This window comes from Bombus terrestris, chromosome 4 (genome assembly GCF_910591885.1).
Source record: "Bombus terrestris chromosome 4, iyBomTerr1.2, whole genome shotgun sequence".
Taxonomy (NCBI): domain Eukaryota; kingdom Metazoa; phylum Arthropoda; class Insecta; order Hymenoptera; family Apidae; genus Bombus; species Bombus terrestris.
In genome coordinates, this window is record NC_063272.1 from 730,094 (window position 1) to 752,397 (window position 22,304).

The following is a 22,304-nucleotide window of genomic DNA, read 5'->3' on the forward strand; positions in this document are numbered from 1 at the left end:
GTTTTTACGCGCCAATTTTTGTTCGTCCAATCGTAGAATAAATAAAACTGAAGATTGAAGATGGAGAAGTAGTTTAGAATCTCTGGTTTCGATTTATCGAGAACTATGTATCACCAGCGGCCATATTAATTGCCGTTACGTTTATTAAGAAACTTTGTTGTGATCAAAAAGTCTGAATTTGTACAATTTTCTTTTTCATCGAGGTATGTACGATTAATTGTTCTGAAGTGAAATGCGATGATAAATCTTTTCATCCCGAAGATATAATTGTGAATGTAATGTATGATCTGAATACTATAACAATGACTTATTTTTTATTTTATATTTGATTCCTTTTGGATGCCAATTTTTTAATGTACTCTTGATAATATATTCTTTATGTTACTGGCTTATCATATTGAGCTTGAAATGAAATATTATGCTACAATAATCAATTCAATGTTATTCTTTGTATAAACTTTGTATAAACTACTTTGTATAAACTTTGATGCAACAAAAACCTTAATCAACCTAAATAAATATGTTTTATAGATTATAACAAATTACATTCCATTGTAAACGAAGATAGATATCAATTTAAAAGAAAATGTTCTGAAGTATATATTCTATTTTTTATATGAAAGTAAATAATTAATTATTTGATATTAACTAATAATTTGCTGTTCTTAGGAAGTTAAACATCTTATAACATACAAACATGTCAAATGATGTGAACACCCAAGTTGATAAGGTATGTTTTATTCAAAATATTATGCATGCCAAATTTTTTCATGACAGTTGGGATATGTGAAGTGTATTTGAAAGAAACTTATGTGCTGTTACAATTGGGCTGCTATCATAACTGCTAGATTAATTCTTCTAATTGGAAAACAGGAAATTTGTGGTAAACAATTTGTTGATTAATGCTAATTTTTCTTTGGATCAAGCCCAATGAGGAAGAAAATATCGATAAAGCAGAGGAAGAAGAAGGCACTTCATCTATTGATCTGCATGCGGTACCTATTTCTGCAAATTAAAATTTTGCTGCTTAATGATCTTTTTGTGTTTTTTATATTCCTTGCCTTTTGTTACTAACAGTAGGGTAGTTGTACGGTAGTTAAAATACTAACTACGTCATATAAATATGAATATACAGCATAATGTGCAAGTAATGGGATAAACTTTTAGCAAGAAAGTGGACTTGTATATGGAGGTTGTGAAGGACCAAATGCAATGTATGTAAAACTTGTCAGCAGCGATGGACATGAATTTATTGTTAAACGTGAACATGCTTTAACTAGTGGAACAATAAAAGCTATGCTAAGTGGCCCTGGACAATTTGCAGAAAATGAAGCTAATGAAGTAAACTTTCGAGAAATTCCGTAAGTATCTTTTAATTCCGCTTTTAATAAAACTTAATTATATTCTTAATTAAATTTTTGTTTACAGATCTCATGTATTGCAAAAAGTTTGCATGTATTTTACTTACAAAGTACGCTATACAAATAGTAGCACAGAAATACCAGAATTCCCTATTGCACCTGAAATTGCATTAGAATTATTGATGGCTGGAAATTTCCTAGATTGTTAAATGTCACAAATAATGTCAATAACAAGCAATTCAGCTCTGAGGCATAACAAAATTGTTGTTTATAATTTCGTTTTTTAAAAAAAATTCGATATTGTGACACATTTTTAAAAAAGAATCATACTTTATATTTCGCAGCATGGTTATTGTTTTAATAATAAATAATTTTAATTGATTAAATGATTTAATTTACATAAACATAAACAACATAAATTTTAAAAATTAACACATTCAATATTAAATATTTAAAGTAAAATAGGAATTTCGATTAGTAAATGATATAAATATGCTGCATGTATTACTTGATTACGCTTTCCATATATTTCAGTAATACAATCAATTATTATCTAAAGAAAATTTGTATTGGAAAATGATGTGCTGTTATAATATTAAATATACATCCATGCCTGTCTGATATACAATTATAAGAACAGATTTATATTATGTACAATTCGAACAAATTTCAATCAGTAAATTGTATGCTAATGGAGATTCTTATTTTTGAAAGCATTATGTATTGATATATTGTAGTTATATTTTTTGTTACATATAAGAATATTTATTTTTGGCTTCTATTTATGTTACAAATTACTTCATATTTATTATTTTTTAGCAACTTCTATAATTGGGTCTCATATTTTCCATATAGAGAATAACACATATTTATAGGTAGAATACAATATAATTAGAAATGTATTATGTGATATAATGTAAGAAAAAGAACACACAACACATTTTTACAAACCTTCATAAAGAAGTGTATCTGTGTGAGACTGTATTCTAGTATAGTTAATTACAAAAATAAAAATTAATGGTTGTTCTTTCTTATTTCTTATTTTTATCATAAAAGAAAATATAATCTTAATTCTATTAATATATTTCTTATTTGGACAATAAATAATATAATATTCGAATTAACATGTTTTTAGCTTAATCTATTACAATTCTACTTGCTTTTTGTATCTTTTTCAATGTCCTTAAATTTTGCTTCTAATCGTTTCGAATATGCTGCCAATTTATATGCAGCTTGTTCTAGTTTAGTTACACTATCATCAATTTCATTGATGTTATCTAAAATTGGTTGTAATTTTTTATATTTCTCGTTTAAAGAATCCAAAGATTGAGCTACACTAGACGATATTGTTTTTAGTTCGGTATATTTCGCAATAGTTTCTTTATTTAATCGTTCTAGTAAACGATAGTCGGCATGAGTGGAAGTAAGTTCCTCTTGTAAATATTCACCAGTTTTTTGAAACATCGTATTAGCTAAACGACTAAGATTTGGATCATGCGGATCCAATGCTTCGAAGCTACTTGTGCTTGTCGAAAGCGTAGTTCCTCGTTTTGGTGATCCACACCTTGAGTTGTGATCTGCTGAATTTTCCATAAAAGATTGTTCAATTTGAACGTCTTCTTTTAACAAATCTTTGACGGATGTCATTGTCACAATAAATAATTATTTTTCTAACAAAGAATGGTATGTATATAACCTCCCTTACGTCAAAAAGACGTGTAATTCCCCTGACGTAAGTCAGTTATGGAGAATTAGCTATTGTATTGCGCTACCTATCATCTTCTAATCAAAACATTAATGTCGGTAATATAGTAATTACACTTGTCGATTACCAATAAATCGTTTATTTTGATAAATAATGTATGAATTTCAGGAATATTTTAACATTTCAATACATATTATTTTATTAATGGGCAGTCATTTTACAATTATGGGAATATATGTATATTCTATGGCACAATAATTTATGATTATGTTTATATAAATAATTTTTATACCACATTTACTTTTAACTTTGGTTTAGACTTTGGTAATCAGGCACCACCATGGCTTATGTTTAAATTGTTTAATTGGATATGTAAATGAAATGTTCTACTTAAAATATTTAATATTTTTTCATAACAGATATTCCAACAATTATTATTAGCATTTATAACCATTTGGATTATTTTGTTGCCACTTCCACGTATCTAAACCTATAATAATAATAATAATAGTACTAATAATAATAATAATAATAATAATAATAATAATAATAATAATAATAATAATAATAATAATAATAATACATTAAAGTAATTAATTATAAAATATTTATTAAATGCTGCATAAGCAGTTGTTTTTAATGTATTAGTGAAACAATAACTTACACATATCATCTATGTTTTTAGTAGCCTGCCAATTTAGTTCTTTGTTCGCTAAACTAGCATCTGCATAACTAGCAGATATATCTCCAGTTCTGCGTTCAACTATCTTATATGGTATTTTTTGTCCCGATGCTTTTTCAAATGCTCGTATGACTTCTAATACAGAATACCCTTTTCCAGTACCTAAATTAAACACTTTAAATCCAGTAGAGTTACGAATTTTTTGGTAAATCATTGCTTTTACATGACCTACGGCTAAATCTGTAATGTGAATATAATCTCGTACACCTACAAATTAATTATTAATTACCATACATGGTTTTAATATGTATAAAATAGTTACCTATGCCATACTAACATAAATATTCACATAAATATTATATAAATATTTTGTACTTTTCTACCTACCTGTTCCATCATGAGTATCATAGTCATTGCCATAAACATATAAAAATTCCCTTTTGCCTACAGATACTTGAGCAATGTATGGCATTAAATTATTTGGCACTCCATTAGGATCTTCTCCAATTTGTCCAGAAGAATGAGCTCCAACTGGATTAAAATATCTTAAAGATATAACAGACCATTCCTAAAAACTTTTAATAATAAATATATAATTGTATTTTAATTGAAAAAACCAAAGATGTAGACAAATTTGGCACCTTATCTGAAGTACACAAATCTTTCAAAACTTCTTCAACCATATATTTTGTTTTTCCATAAGGATTGGTACAATCACCAGTTTTCATATTCTCAACTAATGGTAACTTTTCAGGGACACCATAAACTGTAGCACTACTTGAATAAATAAAACGCTTTACATTGAAGTCTTTCATAACTTTTAATAAGTTTAGTGTCCCACAAACATTTGTCTTATAATATTCTAATGGCTTTTCGCAAGATTCACCTACTGCTTTTAATGCAGCAAAATGTATGACAGAATGAAACTCATACTAAAATAAAATTATTTTAATTATTCACTTTCATGATCCATTTATATTTGATAATATTGATAATTATACCTTCTTAAATACATCCTTTAATTCATTCCAGTTGGTTACATCACATTGAATAAATGTAACTGTTTTATTTGTTAATTTTTCGACTCTTAGTAGACATTCTGGTTTTATATTGTCATTACCTATATACAAAAATCGCAAATATGTATTATATACCATTATATTAAATCATCTTTATTAAAATCCAGTTAAAAGAAAACAGAAATGTATATTACTAATATTAATTATATAGTTATAAATATACAAAAAATATTATACATCCTATATTTGTTATCATAATTAAATCTTATATTATGTTATATGTACATTATCATTAACTCCCTCAAATATTATTAATAAACTATATTACTCAATTAATAATTTGACAAATCATTATTTCCATATTAACTAATACTATAAAACATTACTTATTGTATCATAGCAACAGTTCATAAGAAATAATCATTATTTTTTAACTTGATTCATTATTTCTCACCTTTATAAGCATTACTAAAGTTGTCTATAACCACCACCTCAAAATTTGCTTGCAATAGTTCCAATACAGTATGAGAACCAATATACCCAGCACCCCCTGTTACCAATACATTCCAGGATTTGTTTGTCATAGTGTCACTCTGCTTTTCTGTTATTTTTAATGCATTATTCTACAATTATAGTGCTACTCATATATTAGAATAAATCTATCATTCACACATATAGAACCAAATATATGTTAATGGGATTAGATATAAAGCAACAATATTGATTCACTAACTAGTCATTTTTAAGCAGTTTATCATTAATTCATCTTCAATTTATTCATATTCAGGATGTGACATTAGGTACCAAAATCTATATCTATTCTACATCATATATTTAAATCTGTTTCCAACTTACACAATTTATCTAAAATATTTATCCAAAAATACTGTATATACAAATATATACAATTCATATAAGCAAAAAGAAACTTTAGCGTGATATTTTATATACGCAAAAATTACATATTTCTATATAATTCATATCATAAAAAAAAAAATAGCATCATACCTTATTTCGTGACACGTAAGCAATTAACCTCACTTCCCAATCTCAGAGTGTCTAAGTTTAAAGTAATATAAGCACGGTAAGAAATTGTTTTGTTTGCTAAAGCTGGCTAAAGTTATATAATAGTAGATCATTGTGAACCTTTGTTAGTGTTTATAAGGTATTAAATATTAGTTAATATTTAACATTCTTATCATCGACCAGGAACCAGCAGATTTAATTCTGAGATTCGTCAATTTCTTTGATAAATTGTTATTTAATATATACTACAATTTTAATATTCAGTTCTGTCATACGTATAAAGTGTTGACATTTTATGGTATCTACAATGCCTTTATACTGATTCAGAGTTATAACGTGTATTATAAGTATTTTGTTTAGGAACAGCAAAAGTCAACAAAAATCTTATAATGAAATCAACGAAAAGAATAAATAATACATAACTATAATCTATTTTAGGAAAATTTCACTGTAAAATATGTAAAATCTATTACTGAGTTGCGGGTATCGCATAATTCTTAGTTCAATAATTCAAAGATTACTATTTAGAAGAAGATTATTGCGCGAAAAATAATTCCCTCAATCAGACTCTATAATCATTCCATATACTACCCCTTACCACCCGATCATCTTCTTTCCCAAAAATATGTTAATCGTCATATTCTTTATTTTATAAACAAAATGCACATAATTGTAAATGTATAGACAATTAAATTTTAAATAAAGAAATTAATTAATAGTTTCATCAGATTTTTCCATGTTTGTTCAAAACCTAAGGTGAAAAGTGTGATTCCTGAGATGGATTACTTTCAATTGATTTCCTGAAACTAATCGAAAATAATCGAAAAATGAATTTTTTTCGAATCAATTAATTTATGCAGACACATCAAGAACTACTCGTTAGCACACATGGACGTACATAAGAAAACATACTACTGACCATCCGTAGACGCTCACGGACATGCACACGCACAATGTACATGCCTTAGTTTACGAAAAAGCATCCCCTATAACAGCGAGGACTTTAGGAATTTGTGAGCACACGAAGTCGAATTTATTGTTAATATATTGTTAAAATATATATTCGATAATATGTATCTTGCTGACAGTGTAATTTATGTTTTATAACGAATACAAAAGGATTGTATCTAGCATCAGAATGGCTTCTTGTTTATTATGTCTTTAATTATAATTTGTTTAATATATGTATATGTATATATATATACAAGCAATTGTATACGTTAAATTATCATAGAATTTGAGTAAGTAATCGAAAATTATCTTTTACTTACATTCCTCTTATAATGGAAGAATCTCATTCTAAAATGAAGGGATGAATCAAGGCTTTGAGAAATCTCTGCACCAAACAGATCCTCATACACTTTAAGATGTTATTCCTTTCTAAGTACTTCCCACGAGTAAAACGTGCTGTTAACTCCCCCCTTCAAGGAAGAAGTTGGTCCAATCAGCGGTTGCTTCCACGTTCCCGCGTCTAAACCTTAAAGCCTTGGCGTCGTCCGCAATCATTTCTTAAATCGTAGGTCTGCGATCGTAGCTATATCGTTGGTACGCGATTTTCACGCGATTTTCGCTCAAGATTATTAACATTGATCTCTGGTATCGGTAAACAAGATAAAGTGCCGCTATTTAATGAGATTGTGTGGTTTAACGCAAATACACTTCCGCAAACTGGCATTTATGAAAAATAATTGAATAGGGATATGAGTAGCGTAACTTTGGGCGGATATTAGAATCCATCGAGTATATGTGAAAGAAGGAAAGAAAGAGAGAGGGATAGTTACAACAACACGTAGTAAGCTAAATCAATTAACAATCCAGTGAGATGTGTAAGAAAGTTTATGCTCTGTCGTTGTACGGTGCGGTGTGGCCACGAACGACAAAGTTTCACTGGAATGCCCCACTTGATGTTACGGCACTGCGCCTTGTGAAATGCGGCGGCCCCGCAGCGAGAAAAACGGGGGCCCGGCTGAGCGCATTAGCTCTCGGGAGTGCAATATCGCTAGTATGCTCAGGATTTCGTAACGAAAATAAGTGTCCATGCGGCCAATATTTATCCTATTCTTTCGCAAAACTATGCTTTCGTGCTTTAATCCGATTATTAACAGCTGGAACGTGAGTATACCACGCGATCGTTCGGAGTTACGGCATAAACCGAGGACGTCGACTCTTTAATACCGAGACGAAGCCAAGCTTGATCGCGAACACGAATACGGGATTCGTTCGATGTGTTCAGATAATTTAACTCCAAAGATCTTGTCAGGATTGTTCGAATTCTATCAATTACAATTTCATTAAAAGTGGTAGAGTATGTTGCACTAAACGATATACAAGACACCGCGGAGGACAAGGCGTGTAAAATATTGGATAAAAGGGAAGTTTAGAGAAATTTATAAGGTGACAGTGATACGAAGAGAAATCTTAGCAAGAGAAAGAAAAGGAAAAGGGGAGAAGTTTGATAGACGGTAAGGTAAGACTCGCGGAGGTAAGACACATATCGCGTGGGCCACCTCTTAAGTAGTATATCCGATCTGAAGAGAGAGCAGGAGAGCAAGAGAAAGAGAGACCGTACGGCGACCCAGATTTTAGCGGGTCGAACGAGGCAGGTCGACACGAAGAAGTCACGGTGGACTTTCTGAAATGGGACACAGCGCAGCCTGGAGCTAAATTAGCCGCGATGTCCAATAAGAGTAAGTCCCAGCCGCAGCAGCAGCAGCATCCTTCGCACGTGATCAAGTCGACAGTGGAGCAAGTGCCACCGCGATATCAGCCACCACCTCAGCCAACCAGCGGTATCCTCAAGAATCATCCTCATTTTGGTACAGGCCCTTCTGTGCCAACTTCGGTGTCTACCACTGGTCAAGGTCCCGTCGCGACCTTGAATCATCATCAACCCGTCCAATCACGACCTGTGCCGCAACAGAAGGATGTGCAGAGTAAATATTCACCGAGGATAGAGCATCGACATCATCCTCAAGGCGGAAACACTTTGACTGCATCCGTCCCTAAAACACAGCCTCATACCTACCTTCAGGCCAAGGTCGGCCAAGGTCAGTACCTGCCACCTAACGGTCAATATCCCACGGTAAACACTGCACAGACACCGCCGCTTAGACAAAGGATCACCGACGACGAGTTTCTAAGGCTCGGTCCTGTGGAGATGCTCAAATTTGTTCGAAAGACGGAGAGCGATATCGCAAGGCTCGCCGCCGAGCAGAATCGACAGATACAAAGCTTGGTGAGTTTCACTAGTTTCTCACCTGTTTTTCAATCAAATAGATTTAATCTTACGTAGTATAATAAGCGAAAGTTTGTACGTCATTCAGAGGAAGAATAAACGAGAGGAAGAGTAAAAGTAATAATTGTAACCTTCTTTTCTACTAACGCCACGGTATCTTTGTTTTATTATTTCGTTTTGCGAAGAAGATACGATCACCGATTTTAAGCACATCACACGGAAGTTCTTGAGATTCTTTTAGGTCACACACGGGTCGGGTCCACCATCGTAATTTGAACCAGTCACGCACATATCAGTCCAGTCGCAAACAATCTCCTCTATGATCGAATTCTTCTTCGTTAAAAAATTATCACTCAAGAATAAATGCATATTTTAGAAACTTCGAATTGTTCATAAAATTTATTTTTACCCTATACCTAATTCGGTAGGATTCCAATCTATGACAAAAATGCGTGCGAATATCGGTGACTCACGCATTCCTATTTCAGCTTAGCGAGCTTCGGGCACTGAAAGAAGCAAACCAAAGATTAAGCGATGATAATCAAGAGCTGCGAGATCTTTGTTGCTTTCTGGACGATGATCGACAGAAGGGTCGAAAGTTAGCGAGGGAATGGCAAAGATTTGGAAGATATACGGCGAGTGTTATGCGTCAGGAAGTATCCGCTTATCAGAATAAATTGCGCCAACTGGACAACAAACAGCAAGAGTTAATCAAAGATAATTTAGAGCTAAAGGAACTTTGCCTTTATTTGGACGAAGAGAGAGGAGGTGGTCAAAGAGACGATGGAGATGGTTCAAGTTCAAGTACGAATGCCGAAGAAACCGCGCCCCCGAGACCAAGGCATGCATCTACATTTAATGGTACAGTTATCACGTTTGTTACGTTGATTCTTAACAGAAGATGTACTTTTATGCGAATAATTTCGATCAGTTTTTCAAATTTGTATTGCAGACCAAACTATGCAATACGTAAGGAGTTTAGAACAACGAGTAAAGCAGCTCGAAGAAGATAAGAGTCTTTTACAGGCAAGAGCGCAGGGTTGGGAAGTACCACCTGGTGAAACCTGGGAAAGTCAAAACAGTCCAGGCGAAAATCCTCACATAGGAGGTCGACCAGAAGCAGTGGTACGAGCTCTTCAAGTTCTCGAAGTTAGAGAACAACTAGAAAGAGAAGGCGGTCACGACGGAGAAAAGGCCTTGGTCAGAGAAATGTGCAATGTAAGTTAATATTTGGATATAAGGTTCCATTTCGGGAGAAACTAAAAATTAACTGTATTATTAATGTGTGTTCTACGTAGGTTGTTTGGCGGAAATTGGAAGAAGGTCCACAAACGAGGCATTGATAATCGTATTGTAAGCGCGATTAATTAAACTATAGTGTAGCCGTTGCGAAATCTGTTAATTCAGATATCGTATTTAATAGTATTATAGTGTTTAATGCGAATGTTATGAATTTTACGCATGTACCTACAACTATTTTGATGTAAGAATCAATGTGCCTAGTTTACAGTATTTATATGAACATTGTAGAGTCGTTAGGTTACCTACATAAATTAACAAACTTTATTTTTATTATAAATTTACGATGATTTATTTTTGTCTATCCCAAAAATTCCATCCTTTAAAAACTAGTAAACGGCTGGTTTGTAATACATAGTGTTATTAAAAAAAAAAATGGATAACACGACGCTACATCCTTATGCGTAAGAGACCCATTTGTAGAGTGACTTGGTTCCTATCTTTAGTCAAAGAACCTTCCCTTCATAGGATTTTTTCACTAGCGATATATACTACTGCCTTATATTTTCTGCAACATAATTTTATAAATCATGTAGCTCTGCAATTTTATAATACAAAATTACGTAACATACAATGTTGCACATCTTTCAAATAATACAACCAAATTTTTGCAACATGTTATCCGAATAAAATTTTGATATGCCAAATGCTAACACTGTGTTAAAGCAAATACAGGTAATTAAAAAAATAAATACAAAGAAGTAATTGAATTAAAAATATACCTTGAAGAATCATAAAATTCTGAGTCGCGATAGATCTTAAATGATGTATCTTGATAATGTTCGTTGACAATACATCTGCGGATTTTCGTGGATGTTCGTCGCTGAGTTTGCGCCAATCCAGATGAAAGGCAAAAGTGGGGATTGCAACCAGTCTCTTGTATCTGGAGAGATGAGAATTGTCGGTGATGTGTCTCCCCGGTGGCCTCGGAGAGGACAACACAAGATTCATCCTTCATTTCGCCGCCCTGACAGTGTACATGTTAGCTGGCGCTGCAATCTTTCAACAACTAGAAGCTGATCTTGAAGTGCAACAGGTATGAAACCATTTTTTATCTTTTGGTTGTTCTCTTTTATCTATATTTTAAATTGTCTTTTTAGTCTAAGTTGCTATGTTTTATTACTATTTTTTAATTTAAATAAATATCGAAGTAAAAGTTAATACTTGTATGTTAAACTTCTGCTCACTATATAGACTGCAGAATTTTGGCGCGTTTATCATAGTTTTCGAGAGTATCATTTGCAAGGTAGTCCAATTGCTCTCCAAAGACTAGATGAGTTATTATATGCATATGGAAACGCTTCATTCTCCGGTGTCATCAACAAGAGCCGACGATGGGATTTTCTTGGCAGCTTTCACTTCGTGGGTACCATAGTTTCTACAATTGGTAAGAAATATATCATGACCTATTTGGAACTCTAAACATTTCATCTTATAATGTAACTGAACCGTAATAATAGGTCAGTGGAACGCCAGAGACATATGCTGGTCTTTATCTCAGTTATACTTTTCTTCCATTTGTATTCTCTTTCAAAAGACTGTAGACACGAGTGTATCAGTAATTACGAAATAATTTACCATATTCACTCTATATATTTTGTTTGCACGTTTGATCATTTTCCGACTATTCACTTAAAAGTCAATTTATTGACGACTGTATTATCGCGTCATAACTTGGTCATAAAAGCATTGACTAAAAGGGTAAGGGTCGTCGTCCGCAGCACACATAAGAATGTGCCGGTGAATTCCAGAATGTTAATATCTTGCGACCTAGTCTTGCAGTTATCCTCTTCAGTACTGTGTAATCGGTACTTTGTATTACTTTTGTACATGTTCATTTCAGTTTCGAAATAAATTATGGATGTTATTATTAATTTGTTTTTCCAGGATATGGAAATACCACACCGCAAACGAGAGCGGGTAAGGTAGTTGCTGTTCTGTATGGCTTTCTTGGTTGTTCCGGTAATACAATAGTTTAAGCATTAAAGATAAATGTTATTACGCTCATTTATCTATAATTTTTCTCATTATCTTTTTTATAACACAGGTGGAATTTTATTCTTCAACTTGTTTCTTGAAAGGATCATCACTTTCCTTGCTTGGATTTTGAGAGTGATACATATCCATCGTTTAAAAAGGCATATTCGGAAAAATTTATCAATATCTCGACGTTCGTTCGGATCGTCCAAGAATGAAAAATCTTTACCAGACATACTTGAAGATGATGACGATCATTTAGATGTCGATGAATGGAAACCAAGCGTATATTGGGTTATGCTATTTCTATTATTAGTGTGTTGTATGATAGCTTGCTGCGCTGCAGCGGTTTACGTTCAATTCGAACATTGGGAATATTTCGACGCTCTTTACTTTTGTTTCGTTAGTTTCGCAACTATTGGTTTCGGAGACTTCGTTAGTACACAAAACTCGTATTATCCTTACATTCATTGGTACGTCCCACGAAATTTTGTTCAATAATATACACTGCAGTACTGATACATAATTTCTTCATACACAGGTATCGTTTCATTAACTTTATATTTTTGCTGATTGGTTGCTGTTGCACATACTCCCTATTGAACGTGACATCGATTATAATAAAACAAGGATTAAATTGCATCATACAAAAAATACAATGCAGAAATCAGGAAATGGCCGCATCACATTTACCAAGGAGGAAATATTCCTTGTCTACGATTTATTTTTCAAAAAGAAGGGGAACCAGGATAGCAGCAAGAGATTCGTTTAAATCAGATTACTCGGAAACTCCAAGAAGAATGTCTGGAGAACTGATTTCTATGCAAGATTTTTTCTCAGCGAACAAGGTTTCTTTGGCGGTAATGCAAAAAGAATTGTATGAAATGGCTCAATCACAAAAAGGGGCTAGTGTGGGTACGATCGCATCTAATGCCGTTGTTCTTAAGTCCGATGCAGTTGGCCCTCTGGCCATAGTTACTGAAAAGTTTAAAAATAAAATGTCAAGAAAGAAGTAAAACGATTTCAAACTATGAAAAGAAATAAATTTATTGAGTATTTTTTTTCTAACTGTTAATATGAACTCACTTGATGTCTCACAGTATTAACTAGTAATACAATAGTTTTAAATAAAGAGAAAAATATAAGATATTCTTGTAGCATGTCGAGTAAAGAATTATAGGATCCGATTTTGCGGTACAATAAATCGTACATAGATCAGTCATCGGGTAACTTTATTTAAGTCACGTTACAATACAGTTCTCCATGTACTCAACAACATTAACAAACATGCATTCTTTTGTCTTTGTTTTTCCATAATATTTATCATATTATGCACATATAATGCATGTAAAACAAATTTTTAATTCTCTTGCCAATTTATGATATATGAAATTACATTTAGAAAATTATGATTTGGAATGCTAATAGTATTTCACTGTTATAATTTGATAAACTAGCAAAGTGTATATGGATAATTTGCAACGCTATCAATTTTACATGCATCATAAAATCACAAAGACAAAAGTTTTCTTGTCTAGGTAACTATTAATACCTTCAATTTCAATCAGATATTTCAATTCGATGAGTATGATGGATGCAAAAATTGTCACACTAAACTTCCTTAGTGAAACTAGTAATTCTGAAAGGTTTGCGCGAAAAAGAAATCCGATTGATCGAAAATCTGTACTGGAAACACAGATATCTTTTTCTAAACGAGAATCGGTAATAATTATGACAGAATGTTATAAATTACGAGAAAGAGTAAAAGTGATCGGGCGATTCTTTACAGACTACAACATTTTGTGTAATCTACGGACAATTGCTTTATCATCAAAGTCAGATGTAACATGTAGACACTACGATCAGGTCTATAAAAAAAAAAATCACATAGTATAGACGAGATTACACCGATCTAAGATTCATCGAATTTTCCAAATTTCAACTGCGTTTAAATTTCACTTTAAACTTGAAGCTCAAATTCGATCACTCTAACATCCATAATTGAATCACATCGAATTGAAGCTTTTTCAAAATTTTAAAAGAAACTACTAGAGTTAATGTCAGTGATGTACCGACAATAAGAGGACTTGTTCTACCTGTTTGCGCTCTGTACTCATAATACCTTGAGCAAAGACCTCAATAACTAACATGTTTCCCATTGTGTTTAAGTCTTAAGTCTCCATGTTTGTGTTTCCCATTGTGTGTTAACATTTAAATCTTCTTCCATGTTTTCGCCCTGGAGCTCGAAGTATTCGTAAAATAGGGCGTACTCCGTTTCAACAAGTTTATTCAAAATTACGACCGAATTACGGTCATGACACCATTGTCAACCATACAATCAATAAAATAGCGTTTAGTGTTTCGCACTAACGCTAACCAAGCTGTGCTCCAAATACTTTCCAGCGGAGAATCAATTAATCCTCCTGGGCATGAATGCCCTTATTTGGCAACAGCAGCAAAAAACACAGTGTTTCTTTACTGTGCACAAACTCATGAGATTCATATCTCATTAAATTGACAAAACCTCTCATTGAGGTTGCCACAGATCTGTTCAGCGTATGTCACGCATACGAACAAATTGTTGCCCAACTATCTCTAATCCATTGCCTATTAGATCAACATCATCAGATATTTTGATTATTCTTGGTTTAAAAAAATCTGAATTTGTTTCACACGTCTGAATATAATCGGACAATACAAAGTGATCTTCAATAAGTACTGGGGGCTGATTCTGATTCTGTGGCTGTCGATTACGTGAACGCGGTACTTGATCAGCCGGTTCCATTAAATTTGAGTGTTTCTTTCGTTGATGTTGTAAAAGTTTTGCCTTATAAAAATAAATAAATTTTTTAAAAAGATTATTAATTTGTTATAAATAAAACTACAGATTTTTACAACTTACTTTACTAGCATATTGTTTATGACACCATTGACAACTCTGTGGTGTAGTAGTAATGCTACCGACAGTTTGACTAAATGTTGGATTCGGTAAATCGGAGTAATCCGACTCCTTCTGTCGGTTGCTCGGCGGTAAAGCAGCTCCTGGATGATTTTTCATGATATGTGCTTTACGTTTACTGCTGCTTTTATAGACCTGTAAAGCAAAGAAATATAAAAATCATATGAAATAAATAGCTCAATTTATTTTATCAATGAATATAAGTGCACACCTTATCGCAATATTGACAATAATAATCTCTCGTTTGACGTAAAATTGGTAAGTTTAATTCTGGTACAGATTCTGGCGCAACATCTGGATGTCTTTTTGCCAAATGATTTACAAGCATTCCTCTTCGTTTAAAACCGACCAAACATTGATGACATTTATAAATGAAACGATTGTAATCATTAGGATTTACCTAGTAACAATATATAAATTATACTAGTAAATATCGTTCTTATTAGATAATTCTTCGAGTAAGTAAAAAATACCTTTGGAACAAATTTTTTAGTTTGTGTAACTTGCGACATTTGTTCTTCAGTGGCTGTCTGTGAATTATGTAATTTAGTCATGTGTTCTTTTAATTTATCTTTTCTCTTAAATTGTTTACCACAATTTGCACAGTGAAATTCTCTACAAAAAAAAAAAAAGAAATTCCATGTTATAATACACATTACATGATTTTGTGTACCTTGTAAGTATAAATATTACTATACCTATGATCGGAATGTTTTAGCAGATGCATCTGTAATTTATCTACTGTAGCAAATCGTTTTGCACAAATTTGACATTTGTGTTTTCTTTCACAATGATGTGCCCTAATATGTTTACGAATAACTGAATATTTGATAAATATTCTTTGGCAGTAAGGACAGCTAAATGTGCCATCTTCATTTTTATGAGTTTCAATATGATCTTTTAACGTCATGCTTTGATTAAATAGTTGTCTGCACATTGGACACTCAAATATTTGTTTATTTTCTGAATAACAAAAAAAGATGGATATAAGCAACTTGAGAAACTCTTTTCCAAATAAAATTAAAATTATTTAATACAGTAATTCACCTCTATGTGTTTTCAAGTGACAAGAGAGTGCTGAATTATTCATGAATCTTTTGAAGCAAATATTACATGGCAGTGGTTTTTGGTCTTCAGCACCATGCACTAAGCAGTGCTGCTGTAAACGTACTTTTGTCGCAAAACGTTTATAGCACATTGAACACTTATATGTAGACAAAGAAGTCAATCTTTTTGCTTTTTTCAAAGATAATCTCCCATGTTGTGAAATATGATTGATCAATTCTTTTTGTTTTTGAAATTGCAGTCCACATTGCGGACAAACTGTAGATTGAATTTTAGTTTTTATTTTATCAGAATTATGAACAAGAGAGTGTAAGTTAAGCAAAAGTGATTTTCGAAAAATTAGACCACAAACAGAACATTTCCATTCCTTAGAATTATTTTGTCTTGAATTTTCTTTCTCTTTCAAATTTCTTCCGCGAAATACTTTCATACGCCGGGAATGATTATCATCTAGCCGTGACCAACTAGATATCTGATTTTTGTGCTCTGTAATCGAAAATTGCATAAATATAAATATAAACCGAGATATTTTGTAAACTTTATATACCTTTATCATCCTTCGTTTCTTGTGTAGATTTGAGTGGTATTAAATTTCTACGTATTGCATAATCAATACTAGGACCAGCTTTCAATTCTTCCTTTGGTAAAATACTTCTTGTAGTCAAAAATACTATTCCATCACGTTGTTGACAAATTACCAAATTTTGATCTTTATAAGTTAATGCAGGTCTAACAAAACGCATCCAATTTGAAGCATCTGCATCGATAATAAAATATTTTAAATTAGATATTTTTGTTTTATTAAATATTATTTCTTAAATTATTAATACCTACTTTCATTTGAAACATCTACTTTTAAAAATTCTTTATTTTCAGTTTCATAGAGCAATGGCAATTCATCTCTAAATGGTGTTCCATCATAAGGATATAAGACACCTTCTATAGGTCCAAATTGAGTACGTTTTTGTATATAACGTTTTGCAAACACTCCATAATCTGATCCACCTGATATAATTTCAGAATTGGATAATTTGTTTATAGAAAGATATGATCCTGGCAGTGTTGCTATAGCACGAGATGGTACTGGTTGATCTGCTATTGTACATACATTATGTGAAGTGCAATTATCACCGGTACACACATCATCGCATTCATCACAACCTATAAAAAATATAAACTTAGTCTATCAGCACATTACTAATTAAATGAATAAACAATAAAACTACATACATAAATTCTTTTTATCATTTATACGACGTTTCGAACGTCTCACATTCTTTTTTTCACAATTTTTTTTTTCTTCAGTAGGTATTAAAATTTCATTAATTTCTCGTTCATTAGATGCAGCTGAAGAATCTGCATTATTTTCTTTATTTGAATTTTCTGCATTTGATGAAAGATGTGTAGAATCATCTATATCAAGGTTTTGCGTTTTAAACGAATTTATAACATTCATTTGGTCATCTTGCATAACAAGAAAATCTCTACTTAATGTAAAATCTGTACTTGGCATTCCTGTTAGCATTAACGGAGCTGTTGCTGATTCTAGCCCGGAATTCGTTTCTATAAATATGTTTTATGCATATAATACATCATAATCTTAAAAAAACCATACTTTTTTTAGGAATAATATTTTATAAAATTTACCTTGCATAAGAATCAACTCACTGCCAACACTAGACACTAGTTGTTCCTCATTTTCATTAGCAACATAGTCAGTAGAACTATCTGACTGTTGTACACTTTGTGTATCAATTGGATGTGTTAATTGAGAAACATAATTAACATTTGTTCTTTCATTTGATTCAGTTGAAGATATTAAAGGAGAAGAATCTTGTAACACAACAACAGAATTATGAAAAGGAGATGGTGGAAGTTGTACAGGAGTAGGTGAATATCTAGCAGCTGAACTCATATTGGGGTCAAGAGGACTAACACGATGTTCAAAATCTGAAAGTGGAGACGATGGTCTAGGAGAGAAAGAAACTTGTTCATATGTTGGAAATAAACGGGAATATTCCCGTGATGGATCTTCCACATATTCCACCTAATAACAAAATAATTTCAGATATCATACATGATAAATCATCTATGAAAGCATACTTTTATAAATTTACTTACAGTTAAAAATAACAGTTTATTATTATTCATTTTTTTTTGTTCGCACATTGATGAAGAGAGAGAATGATCTGTAGACCAATTTACTAAATTGTTAGACACTTTATCGATATTATTTATCTCAAAGGAATTAGTAGGGGCCCCCTCAGGAGGGCCCCTTGGATCCATTTTATTTCTCCTTGTGTATCAAAAATGTTACAACATCTGTAACCTGCTAAAAATATGCTTTGAATCTACAAGAAGCTCCATTGTTAAAGGATTAAAAAAATTAAAGACATTCGTTCTCTCTAATCGTATAATGATTACATTTGTAGGATTTTGGTATCACTGGAAAGGTATGATAATGTCTGCGATAGAGAAAAAGTAAGGATATAATGCTTGAGCTTTTGGATTTTGTAAAACAGAAGACTTACCATCTTTAATGTATAAGTTTTCGAAGTCGATGCACTTTTTGCCTTGTGAATTGTGATGCACCTGCTGCAGTTTGCTGGTTCGTCAACAATCGACATTATCATTTTCATAATGCTGATTGAGAACCACTGAAATGGCGGGAAATTTTCGAATTGACAGATAAAATTAACAATGCATAACTTTAAAAATAATATATTTAAAATAATGGTTTCAACAATTCCAAAATAATTTTATTTGATGTTTAGAGCTTAAATAGGAATTAACATCAAAACTTAAATTGCCCATTATATAATAGATTCATCTATTTTATTAGAGCTATTTTATTAGAACTTTTTAAATAAATATAATTTATAAAACATAAATAATTAACTTACTTGTATTCATTATGTTGTTTTATACTGATATATTAAAGTACACTTTGTAAAAGTAATGCTAACATTGATTGATTCTCCACTGATCTATTAATAACATACATTTAACTAAAAATGATTTTATACATTGAAAGATTTCCAACGATATAGAAAACAACCATATAAGGATATTACATAAATCTTTTTTTAGCAATGTAAGGTGAAGTCGATAGTGTTTCATTATCCAACAACGTTTATTTCTAGCCCTTATTTTATGAATGGGGATGTAGACTACACGCGCGTATATAGGAGATATCTTTCATAACTCCCTTAACAACGAAACAACAACGTGTCAACAAAAGCCTAGAATGACTTTTTAGAACAGTTTGCCGCAAACATCGTTTATTTTACTTATGTATGATATAGTTATCATGGTACATATGAACGAAGTGACGAATCTAATGGATCGGATGATGAAAGTGAACATTTTTCATCCATCAGAAAAACTTCGAATGTTGAAAGATGAAGAGAAAACGTTTCTCGATCCAAATTTAATAATGAATGCGAGACACCGCATACTGCGAGAGGATTTGTCTGCTTCATCCGTGAATGACTCCGTTTTGGCGGAAACTAGAAAGTATGATGTAGTTAAAAATAATGAAGATAAAAAATTATGAAAGTTTGTTTCAAAATATTACTTCGTAGATTATTAATGCAAGAAGAAACGAAACAATTATATATGAAGAAACAAAAACGATTTTTTGAAAGAGAACTGAAAAAATTTGAGATGGAAATAAGTAAATCTCGACCTAAATTCTCGAAACCCTACACATATACGAAGAGAAATTTTATATCCTCGGACGATGAAGATTTTTGGAGGACAACTAGGAAATTAAGGGATAAGGTCAGTATGAATTTCGAGTAATCGTAAAGTAATTATATTTTATCAGAAGTATAACAAATTCTTCACAGATAACAGTTGAAGAGAAAAATAATCAAGTCAATAGCAATCGTAATGAAAGTATATACATAGATCCTGTTTGTAAAAATAGTACAATAATGGAAACCGACGATATTTTGTTAAAACTAGAAAATGAAGGAAGTCAGAAGGAAGGGGATCGCGAAGTGCAATGTATTGGAAGCATAAAAGTAACGATTACAGATAAAACTAATTCTGAAATAGAAACGCAACGTTTATATCTTCTAAGGAAATACTTCGATATTTTAAAACAAAATGCTATAGAAAAACAACGTTCACGTGACATTAAAGTGAAAATTCAGCAGAATATAGTATTAAAGATAATGAGAAAGTACTTCTATATTTGGAAAGCCTGTGCAAAAGATGCAAGAAATTATATTCAGAAGCAAACAGAAGAAAAAGAAGTTTCCGAAGAACAAAAGATCGAAATGTTCATAAATACAATCATAAAGCATCGGGAAGAAGTAATAAAAAAGAATGAAAAACCGAGAATTAGAAATGAAAACTTAATGGTAAAAGAATCCAAAAATGCAAATATGAAGAAGAAAAGTACTTATAGTAAACGTATTGTAATTGTCGAGCCACCAGCACAATGCCGGTTAAATGCTCAAAAACAGATAATAGAAAAGCAAAAAGCTAAATTAGCCGAACAGAACAAGATAATCGAAGAATTAAAACTGAAACAGATGCAAGAGGCGATATTGATGGCAAATAGGGAGACAATGGACATAGCAAAAAATACCCTCGCTAATTGTGGGCAAAGTACGAGAAGAACATTGATTCGGTTAATGCAACAAAATGGTTACAGGTAATACTAAATTTTTGGTAACATTCTATATATATAATCTATATATAACTTATATATATAACATAAAAATATTATATATATAATTATTATAATTATATGACTATATAACGTATATAACTATTATATATATAATTAATATATTATTTATAAATAATATGTATTATTATTATCATATATATATATATATAAAGAGATTTATAATAAATTATATACATCTTGAAAGAGACGAAATTTTAACGGTAACTCGACACCCACCGGAACCACCAAAATTTTTATTGAGAATGGAAGCGCGAGCAAAGGCTAGACGGAAAAGAGTAAAATTGGCTGAAGAGATACGAAGACAAAAACTTGAAGAACAAAAACGAAAAGAAGAAGCCGCTAGAATGGAGGAGGAACAGAAAAAGAGAAGATTACAACAGGAGGTCAGATTATACAACAGATCAAAGTATATTAATGTCATATTAAGTGTCATAAACACTTATTTCACCTCGTAGTCTTTGTTATCTTTTTAAAAATACAATTCTTTATATCGATATAACCGATATAGGTTTCTTTAAATATAGATAGCATGATGAATTTTTTGCTCATTCATTGATAGGCTTTGGCAGAGGCAAGAAGATTACGAAAAGAGCAAGAACAAAATCGGCAGCGGGAAATAGAAAAATTGCAAAGATTAAACAGTATAGCGGATAAATTCTATCGAAAGTATCTTCTACGACATTACATAATGAAACCATTCGTAATCCTTATCAAAGAATTACGGATTAATACCAAAAAGGCAGAGGATTATTATAGGACAAAATTAACAAAGAAAATTTTCGCGAAATGGAAAAAAGAAGTAGAAATACAATACGAAATAAAAACTGAAATTGTCGAATCATCTTATCGCACAATTTTAATGTCAAGGATATTTAAAGAATGGAAACAGGAAGCGAGAGAATTAAACTTGAAATATCAAGTTGCAGTAGATTTCTATGATATGAAACTTTTGGATAAATACTTTAACTTGTGGCGAGTAACAACGCTTGAACTTAAAGCAAAATCTGAAGAAAAAACAAAATTAGTTATCAAAATTTATGAAAATAAGTTAAAAGTCAAGTATTTCGGCATATGGAAGAGATATCTCGTGATTGCTATAGATATTGAAAAAAGTGAAAAAAGGAAAAATGAATTACGACAGCTGGTGCAAGAAGTAATTCCTGATTTTGATCCTATACAGAGAGATGTAGCATTGGAGGATTAAAGTTCATCTATGACATTAAAATTAGAGTATAAAAATTATATCATAGTCATATGCCCAGGTTTATATA

The 22,304-nt window shown here is 31.7% G+C and overlaps 7 protein-coding genes and 1 long non-coding RNA gene across 15 annotated transcripts; 4 read left to right on the forward strand and 4 right to left on the reverse strand.

Moving 5' to 3' along the window:
- The first annotated feature begins 65 nt into the window (after positions 1-65).
- On the forward strand, positions 66-2,379 carry LOC100651545 (elongin-C). 3 transcript variants are annotated; one of them, XM_003402363.4, is made up of 5 exons: positions 66-203; positions 670-730; positions 927-995; positions 1,168-1,361; positions 1,429-2,379. In XM_003402363.4, exons 2-5 carry the CDS (start codon positions 698-700, stop codon positions 1,568-1,570), a joined length of 438 nt encoding a protein of 145 aa, XP_003402411.1. In that variant the 5' UTR covers positions 66-203; positions 670-697; the 3' UTR covers positions 1,571-2,379. The 3 variants fall into 3 exon arrangements, with proteins under 3 accessions (XP_003402411.1, XP_003402410.1, XP_048261515.1); XM_048405558.1 differs by lacking the exon at positions 66-203 and adding an exon at positions 577-596; XM_003402362.4 differs by lacking the exon at positions 927-995.
- On the reverse strand, positions 1,866-3,137 carry LOC105666763 (biogenesis of lysosome-related organelles complex 1 subunit 2). Its single transcript, XM_012318747.3, has one exon. It carries the CDS (start codon positions 3,006-3,008, stop codon positions 2,514-2,516), a length of 495 nt encoding a protein of 164 aa, XP_012174137.1. The 5' UTR covers positions 3,009-3,137; the 3' UTR covers positions 1,866-2,513.
- Positions 3,138-3,239: 102 nt separating this feature from the next.
- On the reverse strand, positions 3,240-7,222 carry LOC100651781 (UDP-glucose 4-epimerase). 3 transcript variants are annotated; one of them, XM_048405557.1, is made up of 7 exons: positions 7,065-7,222; positions 5,222-5,390; positions 4,750-4,868; positions 4,390-4,680; positions 4,136-4,316; positions 3,731-4,015; positions 3,240-3,556 (listed from the first exon to the last, which is right to left on the reverse strand). In XM_048405557.1, the coding sequence occupies exons 1-7, from the start codon at positions 7,089-7,091 to the stop codon at positions 3,504-3,506; spliced, it is 1,125 nt and encodes a 374-aa protein (XP_048261514.1). In that variant the 5' UTR covers positions 7,092-7,222; the 3' UTR covers positions 3,240-3,503. The 3 variants fall into 3 exon arrangements, with proteins under 3 accessions (XP_048261514.1, XP_003402412.1, XP_012174139.1); XM_003402364.4 differs by lacking the exon at positions 7,065-7,222 and adding an exon at positions 5,776-6,101 and having other exon boundaries at positions 5,222-5,368; XM_012318749.3 differs by lacking the exon at positions 7,065-7,222 and adding an exon at positions 5,776-6,011 and having other exon boundaries at positions 5,222-5,404.
- A 132-nt stretch (positions 7,223-7,354) lies between these two features.
- Positions 7,355-10,607, forward strand: LOC100651903 (coiled-coil domain-containing protein 85C). 3 transcript variants are annotated; one of them, XM_020867748.2, is made up of 5 exons: positions 7,355-8,480; positions 8,616-9,028; positions 9,517-9,889; positions 9,981-10,246; positions 10,327-10,607. In XM_020867748.2, exons 1-5 carry the CDS (start codon positions 8,468-8,470, stop codon positions 10,369-10,371), a joined length of 1,110 nt encoding a protein of 369 aa, XP_020723407.1. In that variant the 5' UTR covers positions 7,355-8,467; the 3' UTR covers positions 10,372-10,607. The 3 variants fall into 3 exon arrangements, with proteins under 3 accessions (XP_020723407.1, XP_012174142.1, XP_048261513.1); XM_012318752.3 differs by having other exon boundaries at positions 7,355-8,260; positions 8,328-9,028; XM_048405556.1 differs by having other exon boundaries at positions 7,355-8,255; positions 8,328-9,028.
- On the reverse strand, positions 10,595-13,139 carry LOC125385033. Its single transcript, XR_007223968.1, has 3 exons — positions 12,998-13,139; positions 11,050-12,900; positions 10,595-10,835 (listed from the first exon to the last, which is right to left on the reverse strand). It is a non-coding gene; the product is annotated as an uncharacterized LOC125385033 (long non-coding RNA).
- Positions 11,234-13,465, forward strand: LOC100647005 (potassium channel subfamily K member 13). Its single transcript, XM_003402410.4, has 5 exons — positions 11,234-11,363; positions 11,522-11,714; positions 12,215-12,289; positions 12,375-12,777; positions 12,846-13,465. The coding sequence occupies exons 1-5, from the start codon at positions 11,235-11,237 to the stop codon at positions 13,318-13,320; spliced, it is 1,275 nt and encodes a 424-aa protein (XP_003402458.2). The 5' UTR covers position 11,234; the 3' UTR covers positions 13,321-13,465.
- A 54-nt stretch (positions 13,466-13,519) lies between these two features.
- LOC100652022 (PR domain zinc finger protein 10) lies at positions 13,520-19,315 on the reverse strand. The gene is made up of 13 exons (XM_048405547.1): positions 19,232-19,315; positions 18,860-18,985; positions 18,450-18,660; positions 17,976-18,375; positions 17,559-17,891; positions 17,163-17,489; positions 16,876-17,085; positions 16,311-16,814; positions 15,962-16,226; positions 15,737-15,878; positions 15,475-15,663; positions 15,207-15,398; positions 13,520-15,131 (listed from the first exon to the last, which is right to left on the reverse strand). The coding sequence occupies exons 3-13, from the start codon at positions 18,612-18,614 to the stop codon at positions 14,856-14,858; spliced, it is 3,003 nt and encodes a 1,000-aa protein (XP_048261504.1). The 5' UTR covers positions 18,615-18,660; positions 18,860-18,985; positions 19,232-19,315; the 3' UTR covers positions 13,520-14,855.
- On the forward strand, positions 18,640-22,258 carry LOC100647126 (calponin homology domain-containing protein DDB_G0272472). Of its 2 annotated transcripts, XM_048405551.1 has the most exons (6): positions 18,640-18,781; positions 19,472-19,844; positions 19,913-20,111; positions 20,180-20,994; positions 21,218-21,416; positions 21,593-22,258. In XM_048405551.1, the coding sequence occupies exons 2-6, from the start codon at positions 19,621-19,623 to the stop codon at positions 22,235-22,237; spliced, it is 2,082 nt and encodes a 693-aa protein (XP_048261508.1). In that variant the 5' UTR covers positions 18,640-18,781; positions 19,472-19,620; the 3' UTR covers positions 22,238-22,258. The 2 variants fall into 2 exon arrangements, with proteins under 2 accessions (XP_048261508.1, XP_012174151.1); XM_012318761.3 differs by lacking the exon at positions 18,640-18,781 and having other exon boundaries at positions 19,322-19,844.
- The last annotated feature ends 46 nt before the right edge of the window (positions 22,259-22,304 follow it).